This window comes from Chroicocephalus ridibundus, chromosome 4 (genome assembly GCF_963924245.1).
Source record: "Chroicocephalus ridibundus chromosome 4, bChrRid1.1, whole genome shotgun sequence".
Taxonomy (NCBI): Eukaryota; Metazoa; Chordata; class Aves; order Charadriiformes; family Laridae; genus Chroicocephalus; species Chroicocephalus ridibundus.
This window is the reverse complement of record NC_086287.1, coordinates 95,495,387-95,511,235: the sequence shown is the minus strand read 5'-3', so window position 1 is coordinate 95,511,235 and position 15,849 is coordinate 95,495,387. Positions and strand designations below refer to the sequence as shown.

General features: G+C 50.0%; 2 protein-coding genes and 1 long non-coding RNA gene across 6 annotated transcripts in view; 1 reads left to right on the top strand and 2 right to left on the bottom strand.

Moving 5' to 3' along the window:
• Positions 1–3,879: 3,879 nt before the first annotated feature.
• Positions 3,880–6,602, bottom strand: LOC134515706 (uncharacterized). The gene is made up of 4 exons (XR_010071076.1): positions 6,484–6,602; positions 5,380–5,489; positions 5,169–5,279; positions 3,880–4,516 (listed from the first exon to the last, which is right to left on the bottom strand). It is a non-coding gene; the product is annotated as an uncharacterized LOC134515706 (long non-coding RNA).
• Positions 5,500–7,931, top strand: MARVELD3 (MARVEL domain containing 3). Of its 2 annotated transcripts, XM_063334984.1 has the most exons (3): positions 5,500–6,090; positions 6,399–6,499; positions 6,613–7,918. In XM_063334984.1, exons 1-3 carry the CDS (start codon positions 6,032–6,034, stop codon positions 7,221–7,223), a joined length of 771 nt encoding a protein of 256 aa, XP_063191054.1. In that variant the 5' UTR covers positions 5,500–6,031; the 3' UTR covers positions 7,224–7,918. The 2 variants fall into 2 exon arrangements, with proteins under 2 accessions (XP_063191054.1, XP_063191053.1); XM_063334983.1 differs by lacking the exon at positions 5,500–6,090 and having other exon boundaries at positions 6,214–6,499; positions 6,613–7,931.
• Positions 7,932–8,762: 831 nt separating this feature from the next.
• Positions 8,763–15,849, bottom strand: part of PHLPP2 (PH domain and leucine rich repeat protein phosphatase 2) — a 34,321-nt gene continuing 27,234 nt past the window's right edge. For 2 of the 3 annotated variants that reach the window (XM_063334945.1, XM_063334946.1), the window contains 2 exons: positions 15,612–15,843; positions 8,763–13,913 (listed from right to left, as the gene is read on the bottom strand). In XM_063334945.1, coding sequence (XP_063191015.1) covers positions 12,774–13,913; positions 15,612–15,843 — 1,372 coding nt within the window. In that variant the 3' untranslated portion in view covers positions 8,763–12,773. Of the gene's footprint in view, positions 13,914–15,611; positions 15,844–15,849 lie in introns of those variants that run through there. The other variant, XM_063334947.1, reaches the window with a different exon arrangement.

Here is a 15,849-nt window from a genome sequence, read left to right as displayed (position 1 = left end):
GGTTCAGGGAAGTGCATGGTGGAAACCTGCTGCCAAGAGGGGAAAAAAATGCGGCTCTGGAGACATAGACCCAGTTACGTAAGGCTGAGAACCTGGCCAGAAGCAGGGGTAGAACAGTGGTGTTCAACGGTGTCAGTGGGTTTCTCCTGCTATTACTAGGCCTTTCTCTGTATGAGTCCAGTCCTTCTTTGGATGCTTTCACACGGGGTCTGCAGCCGCCCCCCCACCTTGTGGCGCACAGAGCCTGCCTGGGCTGAAGCATGAGCACACGCACAGCTCAGCACTTCATATTCTACAAATAAGGCCAAGCTACCCGTTATATGGTGTGGTGAAAGGGTGGCCACACCCCGCAGGGTGCATTTCTGCCAGGAAGGCAGCTGGCTGTCTTGGCTGTCAGGACTCTGTACCCCACTAGCCCTGACTAGCCTCCCCCCTGCAGTTTGCTCCTCTGTCTCAGCAACTCTCCCCCACAGGTATCTCGCTGCATACCTCTTCAGCTCCCTCTTTCTTCTGTAGCTTGAGGAATTGACTTTTGTCTCTTCCCAGTAGCAGGAGAAACTGGTGATGGCTTCAGTGTTTTTTGGTACTGCCTTGGTCTGGTACCAGGACTGCCCAGAGTCCCTTTTCTGCGAACAGAGGCCAAGTCAGCAAGAGCAAGCAGTTCCCTCTTCCAGGACCAGCCACAGTTACAAAGCAGGACTGAAAAATGGCTGCTTGAGTGGAGCACAGGCTCAAGCATGACTGCATTGACCAACCTGTGTCTCTGTTGGGCTGCAGGTAGCACACGTAACAGTAGAGTTTTGCCCATGTGCCCTGCACCCCCATTCAGGCTGCACTCCTCCAGGGACAGACACCCAACTGGTACCCTGCAAATCCACCACAAAAGTCCACCAGGGTCAATAACAAATCACTTCACTAGTTACCTCCTCACATTTTGCTTTTATTTTCAGCGATTTCTGTCTGCTCTTTTCTGACACTGGCACAGCCCAAACCAGTTCAGGGCTGGTATCCACAAATATCCGTGTAGCTTAATCTCTGTTTGGTCTCTGCGTTTCCAGTTGATTCAGCTTTTAATAACCAAATATGTGATTTTTCATTTTTAAATCAATTTATTGTTAACCTCTCATTTGGATGAGCAAACAGCCATGAAGCCTCCTTGGCTCTCATGGATCTTGTGACTGTTTATCGATTCCCACAGCATATTTATCTTTATAACACTGCAGCAAGCTTCCTGAAATGCAAGGGACAAACCTTGTCTGTTACAGGTCAGCTCACATGATCACTCTGAAAATGTACATATTCACAGTTAAATCTGATTTACACTGGGGATAGGGCTGCTGTGCCAAACCTACACATATCCGCATGAGTCTCTGGTCAAACCATTATGATGGTTGTGCCTCCAGCAATTTTAATTGCCCAGCATTCACCTGAAAAGGAGCATTATCTCTTTGGATAATCAGAGCAGAAAATCAGCTCAAAAAAATACCGCAACTAGATTCTACAAAGCTGTGCAAACATTGTGTTTAAGAGCCAGAAAGATGGCACAATCCACACAGAGCGACTCAAAGCCAGTGCTCAAGGGGCTCAAAAACATACAGTGGCTACTTTATCTGCCTGTACTTAGGATCAATTTTGATTTGATCTCAGAAATAAAAATCTGAAGGACATTAAAAGGCAAATTGCAGAGTCTAGCTAGAGGTGCCTCGATCTGGAAAAGCAGCCTGTGTTCAGGAGCAGTTTGCAGGGTGCTCGTGCCACCTGTGTGAGCTGGGCTTCAGAAAGGGGAGCGCTGGCATCTGGGGCCTGTCTCATCTCTGCGCTTCCGCAAGTGGAACAAGGTGTCACACACCTCGCAGAAGGCTGGGTGTTGCAGCAGTCACACCCTGGCTGGGCTCCTGGTAGAGAGCGCTCTCTTCTGCAGGCCCTGGGCCAGGCTGGAAACAGCCGCATTAATACACCTGCCTCTCTCCTACAATTGCGATTTTCCTCTGTCAGGAAAGAGGGAATGTAAAAACCAAATGCCTTCATGACTGTGGAATCTTGTGGGCCTCCCACAGTACTAGGGTCTGCAGATGCAGTGCTGCAACCTGGTACCGGCTGTGGTGGGCAGTCCAGCTCGCTCTCCCCAGCCATGGACCGTGGCAGCACTGGGGAGGGGAAGGAGTCTGGCCGCTGCAAGGGCCCTCGCGCACTCAGCCTGGGCACCATGTCCCTTGCAAGCGTGCTGAGAGACACAGAGCGCGCTCCAGGTTCACAGAGAGTCGGAAACACTGGTGAGCTGCAGGCCCGACAGCCTCCATAAAAGACTCGCTAACCCTGTTGCAGGTGCCGAGAGGAGTGCTCCAGTGTGAGATTTAGTGACTCCTGGGTACAGGTAAGCGAAGAGAAACACTTTGTCCATCCTTGTGTTTTGCTTTCATCCATTAAACATTATGTAAAGTGCATATGTAAACATTATGTAAGTGCATACCCTGTGTTTGAGTTATGACTTCAGAGACGTGAGCTGTTGCGTGCTTTGTTGTGGCAGCTGCCCCCTTGATGGCCTTGAAGCCACACGGACTGTTACCAGCCAATGGAGATGGGATGGAAAGGGGCACAGTGGCTTTGCGGGCCAAAGCAACACCATGAGCTTGCAGTGAGTGGGGTGGGCAGTCCCAAGCACCTGCTTCTCTCTAAGCACAGACAGGCCAGCCCCTCTCATCACTTGATTTGAGCCCCAGTGATGGAAACCCACCATCTGCCCCATCAGTTTGCTCCAGCAACAACTGCTCGTCTCCTTACAAAGCGGTGGAGTCGGTGTGTGGGGGAGAAGTATTGCCTTTTTTGGGGGATGCCTAAATCACATGCCTTTTGCTTCAAGCAAAGCTCACTGCATCCTGACCACGCCAACAGCAGACAGGGAGAACAAAACGTTCCCCTTCTCTTGACAGCAGCTTCTTACGAGTTTGCAAGTTGTTAAGACACCTCCCTATTAAGAAGCTTACAAGTTGTTAACAGACACCTGTTCTGTCAAACGAGAGGACTGGGATCAAGCTATTTCTCATAGGTTGTAGTTCTAGAGCTTTCTTTTGCTTTCCTCTGGAGCCCTTCCAGCTGATCCATTCGCTTCTGGATGTAGGCCCAAATTGGGGGGGCGGGGGGCAGAAGAATTTCTTCACATGTCCTACATGTGACATTCCTGTTTATACACCCTAGCAATGTTAGTTTTTTTCGCAACAGGATGACATTGTGCACTTGAGTTCAGTTTGTCATTCACAATAACCTCCAGTTCTTTTCTGCAGCGCTGCTGCATCGTCATCGTGCTGCGCTCATTGTTGCTGTGATTATTTATTTATGTGGGACAGTCAATAAATCTGGCTGCGGTGCTCCCAGCTGCCTCACGCTGGAGAAATATGAGGCAGTTCATGACTTGCTCCTTCCACTTCCCCCTCCAAGTTCCCAGGGAGGGCACTGAACCAGGTCAGAGCTCTTGGCCCACAGTGAGCCAGGCCAGGCCCTTCCCTCCCCTCAGTGCAAGCAACGACATCAGCAGCAGCAGGAAACAGAAGAGCCAGAAATAAAATAAAAAAAATTAAAAAGAGAAGCCAAAGCAGAGGTGAAGATTAATATTGGTGTCCTCAGCCTCCTGTTGCTCTCTTCTGCTGACTGCTACTTGTTGCAGTGAGAGCAGGACCACAGAAGATGACGCTGACCAAGCTCAGCTGTGGTGCTTTGAGCAGGAGTGAAGTGGCACAAAGCATATTTTTAACAATTCTCAATATAACAGAAATGGAATAAGACCAACTCAGTTCTACAATACCTTGAAGTTTGTACCTTGTTAGCAGCAAACACTCCAGTAAAACACTGAATGCATCACCAAATCAACCAAAGCTCTGTATTTGGACAAGTAATTCCAGCACATCACAAATTCCAAAGACAGCTTCATCTCAGGTTGCTGGATGACCAGCAGCAACACTCTGCATAAGAAACGCTTATTTAATCCCTTCTTGTGACTCATGATTATTCAGTTGAGTTATTAATTTCCTTGTCATGTCAGTTAAAAGCTCTACCAAGCAAAATGGCACTGCCCACGATCCTAAAATTAAGACACAGGGTTGCTAAAGCTTTTAAGCTCATCCTGTGCATGGCAGCAGGGCGGCCTGGGTTCTGGCCCACGAACATGAGTGACGCAACCCTCGCACACCAAAAGGTGTGTGCAGCAGCCTCACTGCTGAGCAACTGCAGCATCTCCGGAGCCCTCCTCCTAAACTCCCTATGGTGTCCCCATCTCCTAACTCACTGTCATCATAAAACTCCCACCCCTTCTATCTGAACTGGGGTTGAACAGAGTTCTTTTGTTTTGCTTCCCTCTTATCCCCAAACTAAGTCAATTTTAAGACAAGTTTTCAGATTGCCTGTCCTTTGTGGAGTCAGGCAAAATGTTGGGGAGAGTGTTTTCCTACGGTGCTGAGGTGCAGAAGTACTCCAGTTTACAGGCTTCTTACGGTGTCAGTCTATAGGGTTGTTGCTGTGGCTCCTGCAAAGACATAAGGGTGAAGCAATTTTACTGTTGCCACCAATCTTACAGATGGAGGAAATGTATTTCTGCATCTCAGTGACAAATTTGGACCTTGTGGGGCACATTCAGACACTGTGTCTGAGACCTCATGGCCTAACTCTGTTTCCCTAAAAGTCCCTAGTATTCTAAATGCAACAAAAGTATTTCTTTGCAACACTAAAGCTTTTCCAGGCAGTGTTTGGTCAAACTCTTGGTAAAAGCATTCACTCTGGCTGTGGAGATTTCTATGCTTCCCTCTGTGTTTCCAAATTATTTTTTTCCCATGACACACCCCCCCTTTCTTCAATCAGCTCTGCCCTTACCGGCCCTGAGAAACACTGACACTTGTGCCTGGGTGAGATCTGGGGCACCTGCCTTCACTCCGGCAACCACCAAGAAACAAAGGAAAGATTCATCGCCTCCTCTGCCACATGGTGATGGCTGCGCTCAGCAGCCTCCAGGGACGGGACGGCAGCCAGTCCCACCAGACAGCAGGATGTTATTGTGCATGGAAACAGGGCAGCCAGTAAAAAGGCCACGTCACACTGTCTGAAGTGGCCTTCAGCAACCAGAAGAGGTCTAGGTGGTTCTGTAGGGATAAATATAAGGTAATGCAGCTAAAGAAAATTACCTGAATGCGGCCTGCAGAGTGCTGAACTGGAACCTGGTGGTTGTGCTGCAGGATGGATCCCAAGATGTTGATGTCTGTCCTCTGGAGAGACGGCCTCCACATGCCGGGCAGCTGGAGAAGCAATAAAATGCTGTGCACTGCCAGGAGAAGCACAGGGCAAGGCAGAGGCAGTCATTCTGCTGTGATATATATGAATCCCTGGTGCACTCACGTCTCAAGTGCGGCGTGGAGGTCTCGTCACCGCACCACCAGATGGGGGTAGGGGAGTTAGGGAAGGTCCGGAGAAGGGCAGCTGATGTAACACAGGGAACGGTGCCGCTGCTGTGCGAGGGAGACTGAAAAGGCTGGGCCTTGGGTTTGGGGAGAGAGGGGCAGGACTGAGGTCTGCAGGGGCACGAGGTGGCGGGGGAGCTGAACGCAGAACTTCGCCAAACCCCACAGCGCGGGGAAACGCGGCACTCGTGGAAATCAGTCTGTGCTGTTTCCAACAGGTACAAACAAGTACTTGTTACGCGGCAGGTGAGGACCTTCGGGACCTTGTCGCCGCAAGGGGCTGTGGGGATCGCGCCCGTGCGAACGCCAGCGGGGACCCCGGCGGCCAACACGTCCCCAACCAGGTTCCGAAGGGAGGGGGCCGCGACCAGCCCAGTTGACACCTCCCTGGGGCGGGGCCGGGCCGCAGCTGCTCACCGCCCTTCGGAGGACCCCGGCAGGGCCGAGGCGAGCCCGGGACGGAGGGGACAGGGGTAGCCCGCGCCCGCGGCGCGACCCCGCGCTAGCCCCGGGTCGGTCGCTCCGCGGCCCGTCGCGGCCCGGCTCTGCTCTCCGCCCCTGGCGCCAGAGGAGCGGAGCCAGGCCGGGCCATGGCGGAGCGGAGCAGCTCCCGCACCCCGCGCACAGCACGCAGCGGCGCGGGCGGGCGGTGAGGGAGGCGCGGGCGGCCGTGGGGGGCCCGGGCGGCGGAGGGGACGGCACGGGGCGGGGCGAGCGGGCCGCCATGAGGAGCCCGGGCAGGGGATGGGGAGGGGCGGGCAGGTGGGCATGAGGGGCCCGGGGCGGGGACGGGATGGGCCTCGGTGGGGCGGGCGTGAGGGGCCCGGGCAGGGGACGGGAGGGGGCGGGCAGGCGGCCGCGGGGGGCCCTGGCGGCGGATGGGACGGGCCGGGTTTCGGCGGGGCGGGCCGGCGGCCGTGGCGGGTCGCTGCTATCCCCGCCGCCGTCTCCCCTCAGCGCCGTGCCCGGAGCGGGGTGGCAGGAGCCGCCGGGAGGCCGCGCCGCCGCGCCGGGGCTGCTGGAGTGCGGTCGGTGCCGGTACCTGCGCACGGCCAGGGGTGAGCGGGGCCGCCGCCATGGCTGCGGCAGATCCCCCTTCCTTCGTCCCGCCGGCGCTCGGCGGCCCCTCCGCCCCGGCCGCCCGCCCACCGCCGCCCTTCTCCCCCTGCAGCCTGCTGCCAGGTGGTGGAAGCGCTGCTGGCCGTCCTGATCCTGGTCTGCAGCTCCGTGTCCTACGGCTCGACGGGAGGGTACACCGGCCTCCCCGCCCTGGGGGGCATCTACTACTACCACTACGGCGGGGCGTACAGCGGCTTCAACGCAGCAGACGGGGAAAAAGCCCAGCAGCTCGACCAGCGTTTCCACCTGCTCAAGCTGCCGGTCGCAAGGGCAGCCATGGCCGCGGGAGGGTCTCTCCTGGTCCTCTCCTGCGTTTTGATTTTGGTCGGTGCGCTGCGGTTACCCTGGCATTTCCCAGCGTGGCTGCTGCTGGAATGCGTCCTGGACGCAGCGATTGCAATCGGCTTAGTGCCTGCTGTGTACTATTTCTTCCATTTTCTGCTGGGGGTTTATAATTCATCAGTGTGCAAAGAGAGAGAGCAGCTCTACCAAAGCAAAGGCTATCGGGGCTTTGGGTGCAGCCTGCACGGGGCAGAGATTGCCGCTGGCCTCTGGGGCTGCGTGGCTGCGGTGGCATTCCTGCTGAGCGCAGGCCTGGCTGGTAGGGGCTACAGGACAGTTCGCAAACTGAAACAGAAGCCAGCAGAATTATATGAGCTTTAGAACGGTCATGATCTTGGCCACCCTCCTTACTGAGACGAAGCAGGATGCTTTTCCTTGCTTCTGTGCAGCGCATCTTTGATGCTGCAGCAGAACACACGCTGAGAGAGTCTAGCTCCAAATACAGCAGAGTCAAGCTGTTCCTAACTTGACTTTGCATTGTTGAATTATTAGTGGACAGAGAGTCAGGCCAAGGGCTTGTCTTCATCCGGTGGCTGTCTCAGAGTGACCGTCCCCGTGTAGGTGACTACCAAGCTGCCTGCTTCACAGGTCACCTTTCCCTCGCCCCTGTCCGGTGCCTTGTTTGCCTCCAGTGAGGCTTGCTGCAAATACTGCTCCATACTTCTGCTGATAAACAGCTTTATGTAGCTGAAACTGTCTTTATAAAGGGCATGTGACTTGTTCGCTGAGAACAGAGCTCTTAAAAATGAGTAATCGAGACCTGTGGTTGGAGCAGCTAATTATTGCTTTCTTGTAGGTCTCTTAGAACCATCAGGGCAGATTGTAGAGCCATCAGAGAATGCGGAAATAAACTTGCAAGATGATGAATGCACTCAGCCTAATTTGTGACACAATGCCTTTTCAAACTCTCCTGGAGAGGGCACAATTTTGTAGGAAGTGGTTCTTTTATATAACTTGTATACTCAGTTTTGCTTAAAAAGACGCCATGAGGTGGAAGAATCAGACAAAAGCTTTACAAGCTCAAACAGGTGGTTTAAGATAGAAGTATATTGTTTTCAAAATACATTTTTAATATACAAGTTGGGGAAATGAGATAAACTGCTCTTGTATTATTTATTAAAAAAAAGTTAAATTTACTTTTAAAAAAAATTTTTATATGAAATTTACCAGGGAAAAGAAAAGTAGCACTAGAATCACAAAATCATGGCTCAGAATGAAATGTCAGTTCAGAGCAGTTCCCACTGTGTGCATTGTCCATATGAAGATGGAACCACCGCCGGTCTCAGATCCATTCTACCGGTATTAAAAAAAATCCCCAAACGCAAACTAAACATACCAGAATATATCTCGATGTATCTCCAGTTTCACTGGCACCAGTGATTAAATCCTCACAATTACCAAAACCATGGAACATTGTTGGAATTAGAGATCCGGAAGTAAAACAAATGCTAAATAGGAACATTCTGGGGTTGGTTTGACTTCTCCCTTTCGGTAGCTAAGATGCATTGAGTGTTTCAGCGCAGGGGTTTATATGGACAGTCCTCTGTGGTCCCATTTCTTTTAATGATTCTGTGTTTCCTGCTTGCTGCAGCTGCTTCTAGAGCGGTACAGTACTATTTAGAGCAAGTTCACAGGGCAGGATTCCTCTAGCAGGACACAAAAAGCTGCCTAATAATTGGTATTATGAATTGCGCCCTCAGTGTTCTGCACGTAGCTTTTGTTCGGAAGGCTGATGAGTGAAGGAGCACACGGAGCTCGATGAAGGAGAGCCTACAGCACAGCTACTGCTGGCCACAGCTATGTTTGACTGGGATATCGCACAAATTGCCTCCAGCGCAGTAACGGAATCAGAATATATAGTTAGATGAAAGTAAAAATCTTTATTGCTAAGTCGGCTGAAAAGTTGATGCAAAAATATTCTTCCTTCCTGGACTGCTCTATACATCTGAGTAAAGAATCAATGGAATAGTGTTTTCCAGCAATCTTTTTTGCCTCTCCAAAGCAATACAAACATAGGCCACAGTGCTGAAGGTGCATTCACGGGACAATCTACTCCCATACATGATAAAAACGGGTGGTTGTAGGTGCATGCTAGAGTGGGATACAGAAAATATTCTCCTTTTTAAAACAAAAAAACACAGAAAAGATTAATAAACAGTTGGTGCGCTGCAATATTTCTTTAACATGCACTGGGGCATATGAGTCAAGTTAAAAAAAAGGTAACATTTTAAAATGTGAAAAAAGAGGAAAAAATACACTTTAGTCTTCAGACAGCAATGGAACAGCAAACAACAATTGCACAAAACCAAAAGAGGTGAACCTACTGTCTGAAGGAGGACTTTGGCAAGTGACACGACAGCCACGGCCATCCGGAAGGAGTGCAGAAAATCCTGAAGTCCAAGGCCCTTAGGTGTGGCTGAATGTCCCGTGTCCTAGGGCAAGCATTTCAGGCCTCACAGCAGCCCGTCCCCGAGAAAGGGAAATACTTGCTCCTTCCTGGAACAGGGTTTTACCCTCCCATCTAGCTGAGGATTCTGATCGGATCCCAGCAATCTGTGGTGCTGCCTCCACCAGGCCTGTTCCTGGTGCTGGGATCAACTCGGAGGCTGTCCCTTAAGCTTAATACTTGGGCCCCAACTCCTCGTCACTGAATATAACCTTTATGGGTTCCTTTTGCAGCAGCCTTTCTGGACAGGACACACAGGTCAGTGCCTTTAGAGTACCCGTTCTCAGCGAGCACACACCAGCAGAGCCAGAATTACCGAAGAGATGGACAAACCAGCTCACCATCCTAACCCGATTGTGGCCACGGGCAGCACGGCAGCCCCGGCATCGCTCAGCCGGGACAAGACAGCCTCATGACCCCAAGCTGAGAACCTCTCCAATAGCAAGTCTCTTAACAAATGGGACGTTCTTAGTGATGTGGCTCTGTAGAGATGATGCATCTGTGCAAGAACCACATACAAAAAAATCAGGGAAGAGACTGGAGAACAGGAGGAGAACTGGGAAAACACCTTCTGTTCCCTGCCACGAGTCCTTCACTAGACTTGCTCATTCGTACCTGTTCCACCTACAGCAGTGCACCTAGGCAGCTTGAAATCTAAGGTGGTGTTAATTAGTAAGGTGAGGAGGACAAAGGAGAAGTGTGCTGCCTCTAGAGAGGCAGGAAAACAAAAGGTGGTGGTGGAGGGAAGCACTCGGGCTGTGCTGCCCCGAGTAAGACAAACAGTTTATAATACCAGCTTAAGCAGAGAACGCTGTGGACTCTTGCCTAATGTAAGAGAACAAGCCATGTTCTGCCATGATGGTTCACACCCATAGAAAATAGGATCTGGCTATATTAAACTCCCTTTCTGCTTCAAAACCAGAAATATCACTGGAGAAAAAGGCTAAGTAGGAGCTCCTTGCATTCCATTCTGCCACTGCCATGAAGAGCTGCAGCTCAGAAATCTGCACGCTCCACTCCAGAGCTTTATTTCCCTTAGCCCTTCTCCACTGAGCTAGGTAGAGCCATTCATGACTAGCTCCCGGTGGCAATGCCAACTCTCCGTGCAATGCTACTGGTTCAGACTGGCAAGGACACACTGGATTTTCCACATCAGCGCAAGAACAGAGACTGGATTTGCGTTAGCAAAAGTGCAAAGCTTGTCACCGTCTTACTCAGAAAGAAGAGCGTATTTCTGCATCAGTCCCACACGGAACAGGGGCTGCTTTGCAGCCCTGTCAGGTATCAGAAAGCGTTGGGCTGGGCACAGTTACTTGATAAAGTCATCACCAGTGACAGAATTAAAAGTTACAGTCCAATACATTGGAATGAGCCTTTTCTGCATACTTACATGAAGAGAACGTGAAAGAGGTTTGGGGTTTAGTTTTTTAATCTTTTCTGCTGTTGTTTCTCTGCCTAAGGGATTCAAATGCTGCTGCTTCTGTGATTCTAAGAATTAGCTTTTCTCTCCATTTCCAAATGAAACAGACATTTAAACAGACAGAATTTGTGAGAGCTCAAACTTTGGAAAAAGTTGGGTTGTTTCACGATTACATTGTAACTAGCACAAGGTATGTCCTAAAACATTGCTCTCCCATGCATGATAAAAATACATTATTTTTTTCCTACTGAGAAGAAATTCAAGGTGCTTTGAAATCTCTGTAAAACTCCATTAGATTTTGTCAAAAGATCCGTATTGACAGAATCCCACAAGTAGTCTGCACAGCATTTCTTTCAGAGCAAGGCCTGATTTGATCCAAAAAATTACGCAACTCAAGCCCCTCAGATCTCTTGAGAAGAGACTGTCACGTTTTCTTCATAAATATAAGTAACAAAGAAGCAAAGGCACTAGCCCACATGACAGTCAGGATTATTGCACCACTGACGTGACCGGGGCAGCTGCTGTCCTGCTCTCTGCCAGCTAAGGAAGACAGATCTGCACACTAGCGGGGCAGTGGTCTTTTCACAACCCTTACACAAGATGACAACGCAGGCAGCCAACTCACACCCTGCACCAAAAATCCTAATGGAAACACAATGCACCTGCCAAGCGCAGACTGGCCAGCTCACCATCACTGCGACCGTTTTAAACATTTTTTCCAGTGCTGATAAAGACGACATTAAGGTGAAAAGTTCTATTTTTCCTTTTGCATTGAAAGCTAAACAAAACCAAGCATGCTTTCACTGTCTGTGGCCAAATTGGGCATGTACCACGAAATGCAGGTTACTGTGGATTTAGAATACAACTCTCGTTTTCAGAGGCAAGCAAAGATGCCGTAGCCGACAGCGCAGAGGTTTATGTTGGTGGAGCAGAGCACGGAACGCTTCCCCAGCATAGGAAGGGCAGCCCCACTGCTCGCTAGCCTTAGAGTGGCGTACCACTGCTTACAGCTTGGTTTCCTCTTAGACCCAGTACCTCACCGGAACAAGCACAAGCTCCTGGTTTCATCCCGTATCTTCTGGATACAGGAAGCCTCTCCTGTGAAGCATTCATGATGGGAGGTGGCGAAGTTGGTGCTGAGCTGGGTCTGTGCTCTGCAGCTAGAAGCACTGGCTCTACACATTACCTTAATCAACCGGTCCAGAGCTGATCTTTCCTGTGCTCCGAGTAAAACACATCAATAGGCACCTGCTTATCACTCAGCTGTGTATTTTCTCATCCTGCAGAGGCTGATCCCATCATAACCCTCACTCTACCCTGCACCAGTGCCCATCGGAACACTGGTACCCTGAGTCCTCCACTGCCCTAACAGTGTCCATTGGGAAAAGCCCCCACCACACCTGCTGTGGAGCGCTCTCTCCCCTAACCCTAAATAATAAAGTGCTGGGCTGAAGTGGAGCAGAACAGCTTAAGTGCAATCAATAAAAGTGCTTGCAATTAATGTAGGAAACCATTCTTGGGTCAGCTTCATTGCAGCTGGCTGTATTCTTTCAAGGAATAACAAGGTCAGGTGCTGGGGCGGGGGGGGGCACTGCATCAGAAATATTCACAGGACTCCAAACACTGAACATTGCCCCCTCAAGCAGCCTCCTCACCCCCCACACACACACTCCAGCCCCTTTCCTGCAGAGCTGGCAGAGCCTCAGGGTTCAAGGCGTTACAGGCAGATGTTCGAACACCTGCCTTCTTCCTAGCGCTTGCACGATTTCCAGACAGTCCCTAACACAGAGCTCAGCTGCTGGTTTGAGTGCTCATAGAACAACTGAGACTCTAGAGTGACAAATGGACAGCCCAGACCTTAGCACTCCTAATTCCTCCTTGACTCCATTAAGGAAGCAGCGGATGCCTGTACTCCTTGCAGATCCCAGCTCCCCTTGGAGGGCAGGGCAGCCCTTATGGGACCGAGCTTCCTGGGACAGACAGTGTGGGAGCAGTACTTGTAGGGTTACAAAGCTGTGTCAAACTCCTCTGGCAGAGTTGCTGCATGTTCCTCTTTCTGCTCCTGATGTGCTCCATTCTCCTGTTGCTGCTTCATTTGTTCCTTCACTTCCTCCTCCAGATCAGGTGGTACCACAAATTGATCCTCTGGCTCCATCTGGGATGGAGCAGCAAAATAGCCTGTCTTCTTCTTGGGTGCCTCTGTGGCTACTTCGATGAGGTTAAGGCTCTCCTCCAAGGGCACTATGGAGCCATTGGAAAGCTTCTTTCCATAGAGACAGCATGTGGAAAGAGATTTCTGCAGTTCACACTTTTCCTTGAGCACTCTCTGCACACTGTTGCTGTTTACACTGTTCTGTCTCCGAATGACGAGGACAAGCCCAGAGTCATCCTCTGGCCCTGGAGCAGAGGAGCTGCACTCTGCAGCAGGAGGCTCAAACTCCAGGCCCTTTCCTTTACAGCAGTGGATGTCCACCTCTACCTCCACTTTACTGCCATTTGTCATCACACCTTCCACAGGCTGCTCATCATCGCTATCCAGACCATTGTCAGACTGGTTGCTAGAGAAGGTGGCACTGGAAGGTTGGCGCTGAAAGATGCTCAAGGGGGGCACAGGATGTAAGCTGCAACGTCGCTCTTGTCGTGGCAGTAAACTGCCATCAAGACCAACAGCATTGTGTTCATCTGAAGCAGTAGAGCCCACCTCACTGCTAACCTCAGAAGCAGACAGTTCACTGCTGAACTCTGAAGCAATCCCACTGCTAGACGAAGGTGTTGCTGGCTTGGTGGCAGTGGAACTAAATCCCCCAGGACCTGGCAGAGTCAGGCCATGCATCTCACATGTGCAGCTGTCCTCACTGATGTTCAGACACACCACCATTGCACCTACATTGTCTTGGCAACCATAGCTTTGGGCTAAAGTGCAGAGTTTCTTTGCAGCAGCTAGCGGGTCATGTAGGTGGCGCACGGCTGAGACAGCCTCTGTATAGGAAAGGTGTTCCCAGAGAGCTTTGTTCCCTAGAAGTAGCAGCTCGTCTTGTACAGTCAGTGGAATGGAACTGACATGTGGTTTGGGCAGGATCCAAGGATGCAAGTACGTGCAGCCCAACATCCGAGTACAGCAAGTCACACCATTGACTTTGTTGTCCTGCAGACAAGAGAAAGAAGGCAGTAGCGTTAGATCTGCTACCAGATCATTTGGAGAGGAGAGCAGTCTTTCCCCCGCCAATATGCTGGTTTGGAGCCTTGAGAAATGCCAGTACAGAGCTACAGTATAGGAGAAAGGGATCTAGGTCCAGATACCACAGCACCAACATTCACTGTGCCTGATCATCAGGTACAGCAATCGTCCATCACCCATGCTGGCAACAACACGCTTTTATTCCAAAAGACGTTTTGTCATATTCTGAAGAACTGTAGCAAACTATTCTGAAATGTGCAGCTGGTCTATCGGCAGCATATTGATCAGAGAATCTCACTCATGAGTCTTACATGAAACTTATTTTTTCCGGTATGAGCAAAATAGCGACCTTTTACTTTCTCATGGCAAGGCAGATTATCCAGACATTAAATGATTTCTGTGTACTTTCTGAACTATTTCCCTCTTTATTTACACATAACTGCATTCTGAAGTGTGGACACTACATCCTGAGGAAGAAAAGAAACGAGCAGGTACACCTCACACTACTGCTGTGCCTTGGAGGTATTACCTTCCTCCTGTCCCTGGCCAGCCTGGCACTAGTCTCCTGGATACAGGACTGCCCACGGCCCTCCGCCCCTTCTCCAAGCCAGCGCCTACAGAGAACACAGCTTCCCCAGTGCTTTGAATTTAATTTCAGTGTTCTTAATTTCTGTATCCTCTGGGTGTTAAACATTGCTACTGCTGCCAAGTACTGAAAACCAGCAGAGGACACATGCAGAGAAGTTTCCTTAGAGAATGATTTCATTTTTATTTTTCAGAATCCATTAATCAGCCAGTTTTTAAACCATTTAATGTGCTACATTGATTCCACCGTTATTTTTAGTCTGTGCTATGGAATACAGCACCTTGCAGAGCTATAACACATTAACAGATTATCCCTGTCAGAAACACTTTTATCAAACAACCTGATGCTTTTAAAAAAAAAACCCACTGAGCATAAAACTACTATGACTGGCACTGATTTCTCAGATCTTTACTGATGCTGTATTTTCCAGTTCCGTTATTTCCAAGTTTTTAGAAAGTTAACTTTTAGAGAGTTTTAAATCTCTAAATTTAAATAAAAATTAAAATAATTTTAATACTTTCACATAAAACCAATGAACATTTCTGTCTCTTTTTTGTATTATAATTTTTACTTGTAATATACTTTATATCCATGTTGTGCATGTCTTAAGGGCCACTAATCCTGTACCTTCACTGAGTAAAACATGGACGAAATCCAAACAGAGGTAACTCGAGTCGTACTTTTCAAGAAGCACCAAAGACATTTTGTGGGTTTTGAGACAAGATGACTTCCCATGCCCTGCTCTGCTCTTCAGTGGCTCCTCTCCACACTCATCCAAGTCATGCACAGCATTATGGACCTCCCCTTCTTTAGTTCCACACCTACTTTCTTTCTTCCCTCTCTCCCCAAGCCATACCTGGCATCCTGTACCTGTAGTTCTCAGGCCATAATGGGCGTTTTAGGAACATGTCATTCTGAATAGCTAATCAGGAAGAGAAGCAGAGCAGGAAGCAACAGACAAGTCACTCAAACACCTTCAATGCCACCCTCTCCCCTGTAGTACTGTGCAGGCAGCAGAGCTCGTGTATTTGCATCAAGCTTTTGTGGGAGGGTGGAAGCTGAAGTGAAAAGGGTCCAACCTCTGTTATAATGGCTTTTTGCTCCTTGACTCTCTTGGCTTCTTCTGGACATTGTTCAAGGCTGAAGACTTTGGAGAGAGGCAGTGGTTTTCCACTTCGGCACAGAACGGCTTGGCACGTCCCCACATTGGCCACCGTCAGAGAGAAGTTGCTGGCTGGATCGGCCACATCATGACGAATATAGCAAAGGACAGCAGAGGAACCCAGCTTCTGCCCAGCCATGCCCAGCTTCCTGTTG